We start from the raw sequence: 14,868 nt of genomic DNA on the forward strand, positions 1-14,868 counted from the left end.
TCCAGTTCTTGGTGCGTGTGGATAATGCTGCCGCGAGTGTTTGTGTAAAAGGCCTCTGTGACCACGTTTCCACTTCTCCTGGGTTACATATTGAGTAGAAACTCTGGGGGACAGGGTGGGCGTGGGGTCAACTCAGTAAGTAAATGCCAAACTGCCTCAAGCGGCTGCACTGTTTTACACGCCCACAGGCACGCAGGGAGTCCCTCTTGCTCGCGCCCCTCAACATTCATATGTTGAGGCCCTGACCCCCAGTGCGGCTGCATCTGGACCAAGGGAGTCACACAGGGTCAAGGAGGTCATGTGGGGGTGGGGCTGACCCAACAGGTGAGGACACAGTGTGAGGGTGGCATCTGAAAGCCAGGGAGAGTCCTCACCGGGAACAGAATCGGCTGCAACACCGACCCCGGACTTCCAGCCTCTAGAACTGTGAGAAAATGTGGTTTAAGCCACCTGGGCTGTGGTGTTTTGTTATGGCAACTTGAGTGAGCCAGTATTTGGTTTGGTCAGCCGCTAAGTTCTGTCCTCGTGGGCGGGTGGGACCTCAGCGTCCATCCATGTGTGTTTCATGCAAGTGCTGGGACGGCCACGCGCATGCCTGCCGAGACCTCTCCCTTTTTCAGAGTGAACTGTCTGTTAGTGACATGCATGAGTTCTTCACATACTCCACACGGAGGTTCTGCCAGGTGTGTGTTGTGAGTGCTCCCCGCAACCTGTGGCTTGCCGTTTTTCCATGGTGTCTTTTGAAGAATCCAAGATTTTCATCGCTTTGACGTACAGTTTACCCATTTTTTTCTTTTATGGTTAATGGTTTCTATGCTGTAAGCAATCTTTGCCTCTCCGAGACTGTGAACGTTCTAAGTTATCTGTGAGGAGTGTCTCGGTTTTACGTTTGCGTCCACCTCGAACTGACTGTCATGTGTGGTGTGGTGGGGGGTGGGGTCCGTGTGCCCGTGTGGATACCCAGCACCGGCGGGGGAGACACTTTTCTTTCTCAGCTGAACTGACTTGCTGTCTTGTCCAGAGGTCACTTGACCGTGACTTCAGTGTGGGACTATTTCCAGACTGACCCACCCCGTCGATACGGCTCTTGGCCTCTCACCTCCCCTGGCGCCTGGAGGGCCACATCCTCTGGGAAGGCCTGAACCCACAAGCAGTGTGATGCTGACAACTTTACTCTCATTCAAGACTAGGTCCTGGGCATTTCCATGCACACCTAAGACTTGGTTCGTGATTTTCTAAAAAGAAAACCCTTCTAGGATTATGTTTGGGGCTGCATGAAATCTATCGACCAGTTTGGGGACAACTGACCCTTGGCTGGTAACGAGCCTTCTGACCACAAACGTGGAAGATCTACTTGCCCAAGTCTCCTCTCAGTGACGTTTGGTGGTTTTCAGAGCACAAGTGTCACACTTCTGTGAAAACTTCCTAAGTATTTTATGGTTGTGGATGTTAGGGGTATATTTTAAACTTTCATTTTTTTGACAGTTTTTGCCAGGTCATGGAAATACTGGCTCTGAGTCCTGCACGCTGGTCGACTTCACTCCCTAGTTCTATGGCCCTTGTGATCTTCCACATACGAGATGAACAGAGATAATTTTACTTCCTCTGTTCCAATCTTCAGGGCCTTCACCACTTTTTCTTGCTTTAATGCACAAGCTAAGATCTTCAACACACTGTTGACTAGCCATGAGGAGGTTGGCCACCACTGCCCTGTTCCCAGTCTTAGAGGAAAAATGTTCAGTCTTTCACCATTTAGTATGATGTTAGCTGTAGGTAATTTGTATAGTTATCTTTTATCAGGTTGAAGAAGTTTCCTTCTATTTCTAGTTTGCTGAGAATTTTTTTTGTTAATTGTGAATAAGTGTTTAACATTGTCTAATGCTTTTTCTACCTAGAATGAGATGAACATATCATTTGATCTCTTTCTTCCTTATATCTGGTAACTTGGTGAATTACATCTATTTATTCATGTCCTACCAGCCTGGCATTCTGGGGAAAATCCCACGTGGACTTAACACCTTTACGTACCCTGGATTCATTTGCTAATAATTCCTTGATAATTTTTGTTTGTGCTCTTGAAGAACAGTATTCTGTAACTTCCCTTTTTTGAAATGTCCTTGTCTTCACTGGCCTCAGGAGAGTGAGCTGGGAAGGGTCCCCTCTCCCGTTTTCTGAATGAGTGTGTGTAGATTTGTTATCACTTCTTCCTTAAATATTTGATAAATCTCATCAGTGGAGTCATCTGGGCCTGGAGTTTTCTGTGGGAGGTACCTTTTGTATGTTTTTTTTTTTTATAATTACTGTTTATTTATGTATTTTTGAATTTTTTTTTTTTGGCTGTGTTGTGTCTTCATTTCTGTGAGAGGGCTTTCTCTAGTTGCGGCAAGCAGGGGCCACTCTTCATCGCGGTGCGCGGGCCTCTCACTATCACGGCCTCTCTTGTTGCGGAGCACAGGCTCCAGACGCGCAGGCTCAGTAGTTGTGGCTCACGGGCCTAGTTGCTCCGCAGCATGTGGGATCTTCCCAGACCAGGGCTCGAACCCGTGTCCCCTGCATTAGCAGGCAGACTCTCAACCACTGCGCCACCAGGGAAGCCCACCTTTTGTATGTTTAATGACTCAGTTTATAAAATGATTCAGCTGCGTTGACCCTCGTGTCAGTGTCAGAAACCTACCTACCTCTATGTCCTCTAACTGCTCACTTCACGTGCATTAAGTTGCCCATACTACTTCTTTTTAACCTTTTATTTTGAAGAAAATCTTAGATTTCAGAAAAGCTGTAAAAATGACAAGGAGACCCTGTACACGTGTCACTACTACTTCAACCCTACTTGGGCTTCACCAGTTTCCCACTAACGTCCTGGCTGACGGCTCCTTAGGCTTTAACTAAGGTATGACTTGGATACTTGAGATGCTGGTCAGAAGCTGTGCAGAACGTCCCGCAGTTGGGGCATGTCTGATGCTTCCTCATGGGTTAGATCAGAGGATGCATTTTGGACAGAAGTGATGCTTTGTCTTTGGAGCTGCATCCTCTGCACAGATTCCTCCCCTCTGTGCCCTGGCCGCTGCCTCCAGCAGGAAGCCCTCTGGCCATCACTGCCTCCCCGCGGAAAGGACCCCGGCCTCCCTGAAGAGCCAGGCAGTCAAGGGCTCAGTCAGCTCGAGAGTTTCCCTCTGGACCCCGGCCCACCTGGCTGTCGTTGGGTGTGAAAACAGTTGTGTCACCATGTGTCCAGTTTCCAGCTGCTTCCAGAGAAGGGTAGCCTGGTGCCACCTCTCCAGACACCTGAGGATGGAGTGGCCGCACCGACTGCACCCTGGGCACCTGGGGGGCCTGGGCCATCAGTGGGCAGAGAGGTTTCCTTCCTTCTGCTCGGGCACCCCCACCCACACGACCTGGGGTCCCCTCTGAGGCTGAGCTCTGAAAGGACCAATCTGTCCTCTGGGGCATGTGAAGCATGGCCAGACTACAGAACCACAAGCAGGTCTGAGCGTCCGGGACAGTCGCCAGTTCTGATCGAGCAGCAGACAATCGGGGCCGGGCTCATCCCGGGCAGCGTCTGCTCAGTTCCTACGGACTGGACAACTTGCTGCCATCACTTCTTTTTATCAAGTCAACTCTGTCGTTCTGCTTTCCTACGAAGGGAGGTTAATAATATCCAACGTACAGACGGAATCAAGTAATTACACCTTTTAGTGCACCTGATAATTTTTTATCCAGCTGGTGCTAACAGTCAATCAAAATGCCATAAAAGGTGCTTTACAACATGCTAATGACTCGCCGCCCCTGTGAGGCATCGTGGGAGTTTATGCAGCCGCGAACTGTGCTCAGAGCAACCTGACAGCTCTGCCACCCAGGGCTCTGCAGCTGAAGCTACCGTCCCAGGAGGGTCCTGATAAAGTCCTTAGAAACAATGCATATGTTTTTATGCTTTTTAAAGACAGCTGAGAGAGAATCTACAATTGAGTCCTAGACGGACAAGGAACAGCAGCCTTGAAGCTAAAAACACCTGTGCGATGGTGAGACAGCTCACGGTTTCGTGTTTCATCAAAGGGACCTATGAATACCACGCTCATCTTTCTAATTAAATGGAAAAATGAGTTTAGGGAAAGCATCACACTTTGCCGTGGAATCTGGACCCACATAATCACCCAACACGGTGTTTCCAAGTGTCTGTAGCTGCTCGTACCCTGCTGGGTTGGGAACCTTGCCAACCACCCCAGCCTGTCTCCCACCCCCCTGCCACAGAGCTCATCCCTCTGCACCCAGCTGCCTGCAGTGCCCCCAGAGCCTGGCCAGATGGCGCAGACGTGGCAGCTACCTGAACCACCACGGCGTGACGGCCAACAACCTGGGAGTCCAGGAGGGGAGCCTGTGGGAGTGAGAACCCATGGTCCTAGAGGGGACACCGGTCCTGCTTGAGGACCGGCCCGTCCCCCTCGACAGCAGATGCCGTCACTTGCTAGTTCAGTCTGCCCAGCAGACTGTGGCACCAGCCAGGACGTGGGGCGACGGGGGCTTCAAATACAGAGAGCCGCAGAGGGCAAGATGGCGCCGTGCTGCCCGGGGGACGAGGCCCCCCCTCACGTAAGAAGCCCATGAGTAAACCGAACATTTGACAAGGAAGGGGCAGCATGGCACAGTGGAGGACAGCGACTTTGCAGGAGGACCAGTGCTGGCCCCCACCCCCCTGCAGGCTTGTATTTTCCCCCACGAGGAACGACTTAGAGCAAACAGACACTAGACTGTCTGGACGATGTGAAAGAAATGGGTATTTTACATTTTAGTGTAACAAGCAGGGCAGAGGTGGAAGGGAAAGTACACGAAGTCGCCTAGACCTCTGCCTGGTGAACCACCTCACTCCTGATTTTAAGTTTCTGAAAACTCGAAGGTGTAATTAGAACTGAGACGTGCACTTTCCATGGCTGCATGGCAGGTGGGCGTCAAGGTGCCTGGTCCCAGGGCGCAGCAGGAGGGCGTGAGGGGGAGAGGACGTGGCAGGAAAGCGGGACAGCTGAGCACCACCTCAACCACACAGGGAGGCGTCGGCAGAAGGGGCTCCACCGGCAGAGAGACAGGAGGGCGCGAGGCCGGGGTCACAGACGATGTCGTGTGACCCGCTAACACGTTTCCCGACATTTCAGATGCTTCATACACACCAGGAGGGCTGGGGGGGAAGGGGTGACCAGGGGGCCCTCTCCTGAGTGTCCCAGTGGAACAACTCAAGTCCTGGCTGTTTCCCACAGAAAATGGCCAGGCCAGAGGGGCCAGTGGAGCATCGAGTGCTCAGAAACAGGCCTCGGATATCATGGAAAGTGGTGGAAGGGGCATGGCTGGCCTGGCTGGCGGGAAGGCAGCAAGGCAGCCACTCGTTTTTAGTACGTTTCCTTCCAGGTATAACAAATAAAAGTTCTACTTACCGCTCCGAGCATGATTCTGAAAATCAGCCACCGATAGCCCCACAGGACAATCCGGGACGTGGGGGTCCCCCTGGGCAATGGAGACAGAGTCCAGAGAGGGCACAGGAAAATCCCCAGGAAGCCCGTCTCCAGAAGCTGGGACTCCCATCCTGAAATGAGGGCAGCAGAACACAAAGGACGAGTGAGCAGCAGTGGACACTTTCCGAGGAAGCAACTGCACCAAACCCGGCTTAACCCAGACGGTCCTTCAAACAGGACAAAGAGCAACCGAGCCACAGCACCCGGCTGAGCCTAGCAGCTCAGGCCGTGGCTCCTGCCCTTCGCAGGGCGCCCACAGACACGGCGCAGCCCCTGAGGAGTCACCAGGGTGGACACGGGCACCGAGCAGGCTGGACGACCCGGACGTGAGTTGCTGAGCACAGAGCAGACTGTGGTCCCATCTGCCCAGGTGAGGGAGGGAGCCAGGGGAGTAGCAAGTACAGGCCCTGAGTGGCTCAGCCCGGCACCGCTGGATGGGGTCATCAGTCATTCTTCCTGCTGGGGAGCCCATGTGAGAAATGCAGGTATGAGCAGCACACCTGAGTTCTCGCTCCTACTGTGGAGACGGCCCCTCACACTGCGTCCCCGGGACACCCGGAACGTGGAGCTGGTCTCGGGCTGCAACAAAGGAGCCTGTGCTGCACTTTGTGGGCTGCACGACTTCCCTTTCACCCCACGCTGACGAACCTCAAAAACATTCTGCTGCATCAGAGACGCTTCAGACAAGGGCAAACACTCTACAGTTCCACTAATGTAGGTTCCAGAACAAGCTGCCCCCATGCAGGTGAGAGAAATTAGAACCTGGCTGCCTGGGGGGCTGCGCCCTGGGGGTGGGAGTGCTGGTCATGGTGGTGCACTGGCCAAGACTTACCAAAAGCACCTTAAGGTCTGTGCATTTCAATGTTTGTAAACTGCTTTCTCAAAAAAACAGACAAACCTAAATGAATTTTGAACCCCACTCTGAGACACACTGAACGTTAAGATGAGGTGTGAACAGACGTGTGATGATGCCAGTAGAGCCAAGGACCAGCCACGGCAGAATGTAGGTGGTGGGTTTGCAGGTTTTCACTGTACAACTGTTTGAAACTTTCTATGGCTTGAAATTTTTCATAGTAAAATGTGGAGGGAGAAATCCCACTGATTCTCATATGCTCTGGATTTCTGAAACTCAGTTCCACATCGGTTCTTCTCTGGAAGACAAACAGGTGAGTCTGCCCAAAGGCAGCAGTGCCAACACCGGGGCGGCACCGACGGGTGGGCCGTCACTGCCTGGGGTCTCTGTGGGCTCACTGCATCGGCTGAGCCACCTGTGCTGGGGGATCTGGGGCCACCAGCGTGCGCCCTGCACCATCTGGAGATGATTCCAGAAGCAGAAAGAAGCCTGGACAGTGTTGGGGAGGAGCGCCCGGGGGAGGGAGCCGAGTGAGGTGGGCGACTGGAGCCCAGAGCGCCACCAGGCTGTGGCCAGGCCACAACCAATGGAGACGGTGGGCCTGTCGGCACAGCTGTCACCGACGGGAGAGGAAGGCAGAGCACAGGGCGCTCTGGCCAAGGCCGAGATGGGGACATCGGTGCCACCCTCCTCTGGGGACCCAGTGTGTGGGATGCCCACATGGGCTGAGCCGGCCTCCAGGGCACACACCCGGCTTCCCCCAGATGCCTCAAGGGAAGAAAGCAGGAAGCCCTCGTGCTCGTCTGCTCTACGAGGTTCCAGACACTGAGCGTCGCTCATTTTGGGTCCAGGTCTCGTCCTTCTGCTCATGGACATGGATGACCTTTGCTTCACAATGTGCTTCAAACCCCCTTCTTGTCTCAACAGGAAGAAGCGGACTCTGTTCCTTATGTGACACCTCTGGTTTTATCTTGAGAAGTCGTTTTCATTAAGCTTGGACTCCTTCCACATGGGGGCATTTTAAAACGTGTGGTTTTATGACGGCAGAACATGGAGTGATGACACGGCTCTGGGAGGACTTATCTGCAGATGCTTCAGATCTGAGAAGGGACCTCAAAGGCCACTTGTCCCCACCCCCTCCTCAATGCGGCCCCGCGAGCAGGGCAGGCAGACATGGTGTTCCAGGCTGAGCTGGGCAGGCCCCAGAGGAAGCAAGGCTGGAACAGCCCACGTACCCGCCCAGGAGTGGGGACCCGGCCTTGCTCGCGCTCCCTGGAAGCCCCTCAGCAGCTTGCAGACCTCACGTGGGCGGGCAGAGCAGTCCCCAGAGCCCGGGTCTGCCTTCTCTGTCACCTCGCTCTGCACAGACGCGACGAACGGAATTTTAATGTGCAGTTTGAGTGACACCAATCAAAGCGAAATGCAAATGGCAGAGCCCAGAGACCCTCCTAAGTGCCAGGAAGCAGGTGACGGGGACCCGCTATCACCCTAGGGACGTACGTGTCACCTGGCCCTCCTGCCTCCTCCTGAACTCGGAACCTCCCTCATCCTGCCGGGTGCGTGGGGCCACCCCCGCCCCCCATCTCGGCATAGCCATTTTCCAAGCTGAAGCTGAGGCTGCCTGCTCGCTGGCCGCCCCTCCGACCATTAGCGCTCGCCAGCACCGCTAGGAGGAGAGGGTGGCCTGCACCCACCTGCTCCGCTTCCTTTGCTGGGGTCCCGCCGGCAGTCAGCAGCTGCGCTGCTGGCACAAGGAACACCACTGTTCTCCGCGGCCCCAGAAAGACAAGCCCTCCTCCCAGATGTGCACCCCAGCCTATGCGCAGACCCCTCAGGAGGGCAAGGCGACAGCCCCTTCACGGGGGCCTGGAAGGTTTCGCCCACGGCATGGGACATCCCACCAGTGGCTTTGGGGTGACGGTGAGCAAGTGACCAGGGGAGTCTCCGTGGGCTGCACCACCTGCTGCTAGAACTTTCACCTCGGCGGCTACTGGTTGGTTTCCAGGAATGCGGCCCAGCGTCCAGCCACGTTTGGGAGGCGTCCTCGTGAGACTGAGGGTCGGCACCCACCCTCCATGCTGGGTGAGGTGCGGCGGGGGTGGCCTTCCCAAGGAGCCGCTTGCCCACTGTCTCTGGGGACGGCTCCGACAGGGACTTGCAGGGTCGTCCAGCCCTGTCCTGACCAGAGCTCAGGGCCGGCTGCAGTCGGTGGCCTCCAGGTCTGAGAGCAGACACAGCCCCTTGCCTTGCAGGCTCTGGGCAGTCTGGGCGCCTGTGGGCTGGACTGGCTGCAGCCGAGCAGACTCAAGTGGTCCGAGGAAGTGGATGCTCTCCATGCTCCCCTCCTCCCGACCTGTGCTTCCGAATCACCTAGCCCGTGTCTACCGGAGCTGCACACGAGTCTGAGGAAGGCCTACAACATGCTGAATTCGGCCCCTCAGTCTCCCGGCCCGACCTGTGACCCGTGGGTCCCTCACTCCTTCGCCACATGGTGCACCGGCTCCCCAAACAGCTCCGATGTGGATGTGGTGCTGACTTCTGGCTCTGTCCCCGTGGGCCTGTGAAGAGCGAAGACGCTCTTCTATCGAAGACTGGATAATCCACCACTGGACAGCCTGGCATGGGCCTGGTGATGCAGAACACACGGCCACCGCAGAGTGGGCATGGCACTCCAGGATGGACGAGGATGGGGCCGGGCGGCTCCTCGTGGGGGATTCTTGCTGACAGTCAAGGGGGCTCAGAGGGGGCTCACCAGGCACTGTGGTCACCCAGAGTCAAGGTCAGGATGGCACAGGCTAAGCCACCAACCAGAAAGGAAATGTGACCTAAAGCAAGGTTTCAGTGGCAGAGGCCACCCGATGGCTCTGAAAGCAACTGAGGCCTCACACCCTCCTCGAAACTATTACAGTTACTTAGGGTAATTAAATGTCGCAGGCATGGATCCTTCAAAGATGACAGCACCATCCATGTTATGAGTAGGAAACCCATTAGCTTCATGGTTAAAAGCGGGAGAAGGGGAAAGCGCTTCCCTCCTGACGGGCTGTCACTCCTGCCTGAGCCGCCCACCCTGGGAGCACTCAGAGCTGTAAGTCACTCCCAGTCTTCACGGGCACAGCAGCCCGTTCTGCAGCTACTGACGGCAAAGAACGGCTGTTTTTACACCTTGGGGACAGTTCTGGGGCCACCCTGTCCCCCCAGGTGCCGATGTTCGCTCTGCCACAGAGCCCCACACCTCCTACAAGTGCAGTCAGAGCCCGCTGTGATGGGCAGGTGGGGTTCAGAGGCCAAAGCACGAGACATAGGGTGATGGGCCAGCTGGGAGAGTGCCTGGTCCACTGTCCTTGGCCCCATCTGGTGGGAGGATGTCACTTTGGCACTGGCGGGGATAGTTCTGGGTCTCGCCCACAGCCCTACTGGGGGCCTCGCGATAGGCACAGTGGCTCCTGGGTGGGGGGTGGCCCAGGCAGAGACCACGGTCGGAAAGGTGGCAGGACAAGGTGGGCAGCCCCGACTCCATTTGCTGTGACACTGGCTGCTGCTCGCCACATGCCCTGGGCCCCCTCGCCGACCTCAGGCAGCAGGAGAGGTGCTCAGACTCTGGGGCTAATAAGCTAGAGGGCCGCCTGGGCCTGTGTCCAGAACACGGGGCCTGGGTCACGGGACACGTCCAGCTGGCGTGGTCCAGGAGCACAGCCTGCGGACCCCGCTCCTCCCTGCGTCTTTGACTCTGGTGACTTCCGTGCTCAACGCCTGCAAAGTACGAGTTTCACAGAAGTGGGCGACCTTGGAATGGCCTGAGCAGCAGGTGGAGAAAAAGCCCCTCTTCTCAGCAGAGCGTCAGAGGCGGGCCAGGGGTCCAGGCCGCCCGGGGCTGAACTCCTGTGTTCTCCTCCACATTTCTGATCTGCAAAGCCATGCTTGAGAGTTTTTATCACGGCCACTTGGCATGTGTGACGCAGACTCCACTGGAGGAATTTGGCGTTTTGAGGGCAGAGTGCCAGCCAGGTGCAGGCGGAGGAGCTCCTGGGTTGCATGGGCTCTCGCAGGCCAGCTGGAGCCCCGACGCCCACCAGAGCGGAGCCACGGGGTATTGAGCAAAGGGCAGGCCTCGCTGTGTGGTGTCGGGCCTTGGGGAGTGGGGGCTGCACGGCAGCCGGGAAATCAGGGGGGAGGTCCCGCTGACACTGTTCCTGAACCGTCTGTCCGCCCGTCACCCAGAAGGGACTAGGGAGAGCTGCATGCTGCTGGTGACTGCTGCAAACACTGCCATCCAGACCAGCACGCCCTGCCCAATGACTGGCTAACACACTTTCCTCTTTTGTTGGGACACGATATAAAATGAGATCAGGTAAAAAACACAAGGGAGGCTACAACAAAACTTGAAAGAAAACTCTCGCTGGTGTTTAGAAACAGCCGCCCACTGTCCAGCACGTCACGGGGAACATGCGTTATCTGTCTGTTCCCCACCTGGACGGGGCGCCTGATGATTGCGTGCACCTGTCCAGCGAGGTCAAGAGCCCAGCCTGCTCACACCTTACATCCACCTCACACCCCCTCCTGCAGTCACCACGGTGCAAGGGGCCTTGCCCAGGTCCACCAACCCCTTCCGGCCATAAGAACCACCTGGCAGAGCTGCCCTTGCCCTAAGGGGACAGACTGGGGCCTGTCCTCAGGGCCCAGGAGGTACTAATGCTGTCCTGCCCCAGAGGTGCAGCCACGCTCCTGCTCACCTCCCCAACCTCAGCCCCACTCGTGCCGGGCCTTGTCTAGAGCCTCCCGTGCCCCCTACCAGGACCCGCTCAGAGCCACGTCTGCCCAGGAATCCTCCAGAACCGGCGTGAGCTGGCAGGTCTCTTGGGACAGGAGCCCCGTCTGTCCGGCTTCCTGGACACTTCTCACATATTTGAGGATTTAAGCCAGAGATCAGATGGTAAATGGAACACGTCTTCTAGCAAGAAGACGTTTTTGAAAGACCTGGTTAAATGCTTCACGCTTTAAGTAAAATCATTTTATTTTATTTTATTTTTTTATTTTTTATTTTTTTTAATAGTAATTTTTTTTTTTAATTTATTTATTTTTTTTATATTTTTATTTTTGGCTGTGTTGGGTCTTCGTTTCTGTGTGAGGGCTTCCTCTAGTTGCGGCAAGTGGGGGTCACTCTTCATTGCGGTGCGCGGGCCTCTTCACTATCGTGGCCTCTCTTGTTGCGGAGCACAGGCTCCAGACGTGCAGGCTCAGTAGTTGTGGCTCACGGGCCCAGCCGCTCCGCGGCATGTGGGATCCTCCCAGACCAGGGCTCGAACCCGTGTCCCCCGCACCGGCGGGCAGATTCTCAACCACTGCGCCACCAGGGAAGTCCCAGTAAAATCATTTTAAATTGCATGCTCTCAATTAGGAAGCGCTTAGCAAATTGCCAGTCTGTGTTTTACGGATGTCCTTGGGCGCTGCAGAGAACGGGAAGTGACCTGTGTGACCCGCACAGCGACCCTCCTCCCACTGCACTTTGTCACGGTGCTGGTTCATACTCGGTTGCTGTGGCAACCAGACTTCAGAGCCCCAGGTGTCCCCTGCTGCTCAGATCCACACAGGTGTCACCAGCTAGCCTGAAAACAAAATCCATAGTAATGATCTTAGCTGGCTTTACTGGTTTGGGATAAACATGAGAATGCTTCCTGTCAACGGAAATGAGACTTGGCAACAGAGATTTTTCAGGATTAACATATTCCAAATATTTAATATATATCTGGCTGAAGGGCACAATGCCTTACCATTTCTTTGTCTTTGTTTCCTGTGCATGAAAATTAGCTGATGGGACTTCCCTGGTGGTCCAGTGGTAAAGAATCCACCTTACAATGCAGGGGACGTGGGTTCGATCCCTGGTCAGGGAACTAAGATCCCACATGCCACGGGGCAACTAAGCCCGCGCGCTGAGCTTGTGTACCTCAGAGCCTGCATACTGCAAACTACTGAGCTTGTGTACCTCAGAGCCTGCAATGCTGCAAACTACAGAGCCCATGCACCCTGGAGCCTGTGCGCCACAACTAGAGAGAGAAAACCTGCACGCCACGACTAGAGAAGAGGAAAAAAACCCCGCATGCCACAACTAGAGAAGAGAAAACCTGCACGCCACAACTAGAGAGAAGCCCGCGCACCACAACGAAGAGACTGCACGCTGCAATGAAAGATCCCGCATGCCACAACAAAGATCCTGTGTGCTACAACTAAGACCCAACGCAGCCAAAAATAAATAAATAATAAATAAATCTTAAAAAAAAAAAACAAGAAAAGAAAGTTAGCTGAAGCTCGTCTCAAAGTGCCTTGAGACCCCTCACGAGATGCCGGGCAGTGCTGTCTTGGGGTTGCTCAAGATGAGGGGAGGTTCTGACCTGCCTTCTGCCTGTGCAGCCCAGGCCCACTAGCCATGTGGGGCTGCTGAGCTTGAAACGCGGCTGGCAGTGGTCGGGCAGACCTGCTCTCTGTCAGCCCAGGAGGCACGTGTGTCCACAGGTCCTGCACGGAGTGGCCACGCCCACCCAGCACCACAGCAGGGCGAGCTCCTGTCCCCCACCCCTGTGCCACGTAAGTGGGGTAACCCTCATCCACATAATCCTGGAGGATGACCCACTCACCCACAGCCCTCAAGAGCTTCCCCACACTGGTGGACACGGTTCCTGGCGTCCTCCTTGCTGCCCATGGGCAGGCCCTGTCACCTGAGGGAGGAGAGGCCAGTGTGTCCACGCTCGTCAGAAATAACAGGGAGGGTCAGCTCCTCTGGAAAGGAGGGAATCACATACACTTCTCCACCTGGCAGGCGCCCACGGTAGAGGTCAGGGCAGAGGTCGGGCCATCCCCAAGGCCTCTGCCCCACGTGGACACCGTCTCCGCTGGGGCCATGGCACGGGACACACCAGCCTTCTTCCTGCCCTCCCCATACCTCTACTTGTCCATGCCTCTTGGATGCTCGCTGTCTCTGGCCCTCCGTGAGGTCAGCGTGACGGGCAGCTCCTGGGCCCAGAGGCCGGGATGGCTGAGGGCAAGGCGCCTCACAGACCCTCTCTGTGAGGGCACGTACACCCACGGAATGAGGAGGGGAGGGAGGGCGTCTCGGCCACAGAACCAGGACCCAGTGGGCTCCGCCAGCTGCCACAATCTTGCTCAGGGGTCATTTGCAAGGGAGCCTGGTGGTGGTTCAGGGACTCGGGGAGGGGCAGTGATAGCTTCTGGCATCATGTCCTCGATGCCATTAGAAGAGATTTCCTTTCTTCTAGAAGGATCAGTGTACGGCAGAAGGTCAGGTTTCAGCTAAGTCAGCTGATGCAAGTCATCATGGGAAAACACCATGGGTGACCCACAGAGAGACCCACAGGGAGAGAATGAAGCTGACCAGGGCCCCCCTGACTGCCTCACCTGTTCCTCTGCTCTGCTCAGGGGTCTCCTCCCTTGCTGGCGGCCCAGGCCCGTCAAGTCCCTGCCCCCAGTGCCCATCCCTATGGCCCTTTGGTCAGGTCTCTGCTCAGATACACCTTCCCTGGATGTAACATTTACACCTGGGCCTCAGTCCATCACGGCACTGCCTAGCCTGCAACACTCACCCCACCACACGCTGCTCATCTCAATTATTTCCATTCTCCACTCATTCTGCACCCAGAACACAAGCTCCAAGCAGACAAAGTAAAGCATCCATAGTAACAATTCTCAAGAACATTAATGAAAATATGATCGATCATAAGACATAAACAGATGAGAGAACTTGGAAGAGAAACAGAACTATAAAAAAAGAACAAACGTTCTAGAACTGAAAAATAAAATATCTGAAATTAAAATTTTACTAGATGAGCTTAATAGCAGATTGGATGACAGAATAAAAAGGTGGTGAACATGAAGGGAGCTCAATCAAAGTTATTCAATCTGAGGCAGAGACTTAAAAAATTGAATAACAAAAGAACAGACTTTCAGGAACTGGTCGGACAACATCTAAAGCTCTAACATACATGTAATTGGAATCTTAGGAGAGAAATGGGGCATAAAAAACTTTGAAAAAATACTGGCAAAAATTAGCTAAGTTTGGTAAAAGACATAAATTACAGACTCAAAAACCTCAGGGAATCATAAGCAGGATAATGCCACATGCAGGCACATCATAGTCAAACTGCTGCAAACCAAAGACAAAACCTCCAAAGCAGTCAGAGAAAAGAAAGACATTATGTTCGGAGAACTGACAAGAGGAACAGCAGCCGAGTTCTCGTCAGCAACAATGGAGATGAGAAGACAGTGAACTGAGTGCAGAGTCTTGCACCTGACGGAACTGTCTGTTCTGAGATTAGAGCCAAGAATCCAGAAGCTTTTCAGACAGCAAGAGACTCAAACTGCTTGCATGAGGACAATGTTGAGCATAATTAAAGATTTAAAGGGGAAATAAAGCAGTGTAGGTGTGGAGGGAGGAATCACTACCCCCACCAGGGGATCTATCAGGCTGTCCGTCCAAGCAAGGAGAGACGGAAAGCCATGCATCATCAC

General features: G+C 54.7%; 1 protein-coding gene across 3 annotated transcripts in view; it reads right to left on the reverse strand.

Moving 5' to 3' along the window:
- LMF1 (lipase maturation factor 1) overlaps window positions 1-14,868 on the reverse strand; it is an 81,827-nt gene that overhangs the window by 30,407 nt on the left and 36,552 nt on the right. For all 3 annotated transcript variants that reach the window (XM_059898807.1, XM_059898805.1, XM_059898806.1), the window contains one exon: window positions 5,421-5,569. In XM_059898807.1, coding sequence (XP_059754790.1) covers window positions 5,421-5,432 — 12 coding nt within the window. In that variant the 5' untranslated portion in view covers window positions 5,433-5,569. The remainder of the gene's footprint in view (window positions 1-5,420; window positions 5,570-14,868) is intronic.

This window comes from Balaenoptera ricei, chromosome 15, assembly GCF_028023285.1.
Source record: "Balaenoptera ricei isolate mBalRic1 chromosome 15, mBalRic1.hap2, whole genome shotgun sequence".
NCBI lineage: Eukaryota > Metazoa > Chordata > Mammalia > Artiodactyla > Balaenopteridae > Balaenoptera > Balaenoptera ricei.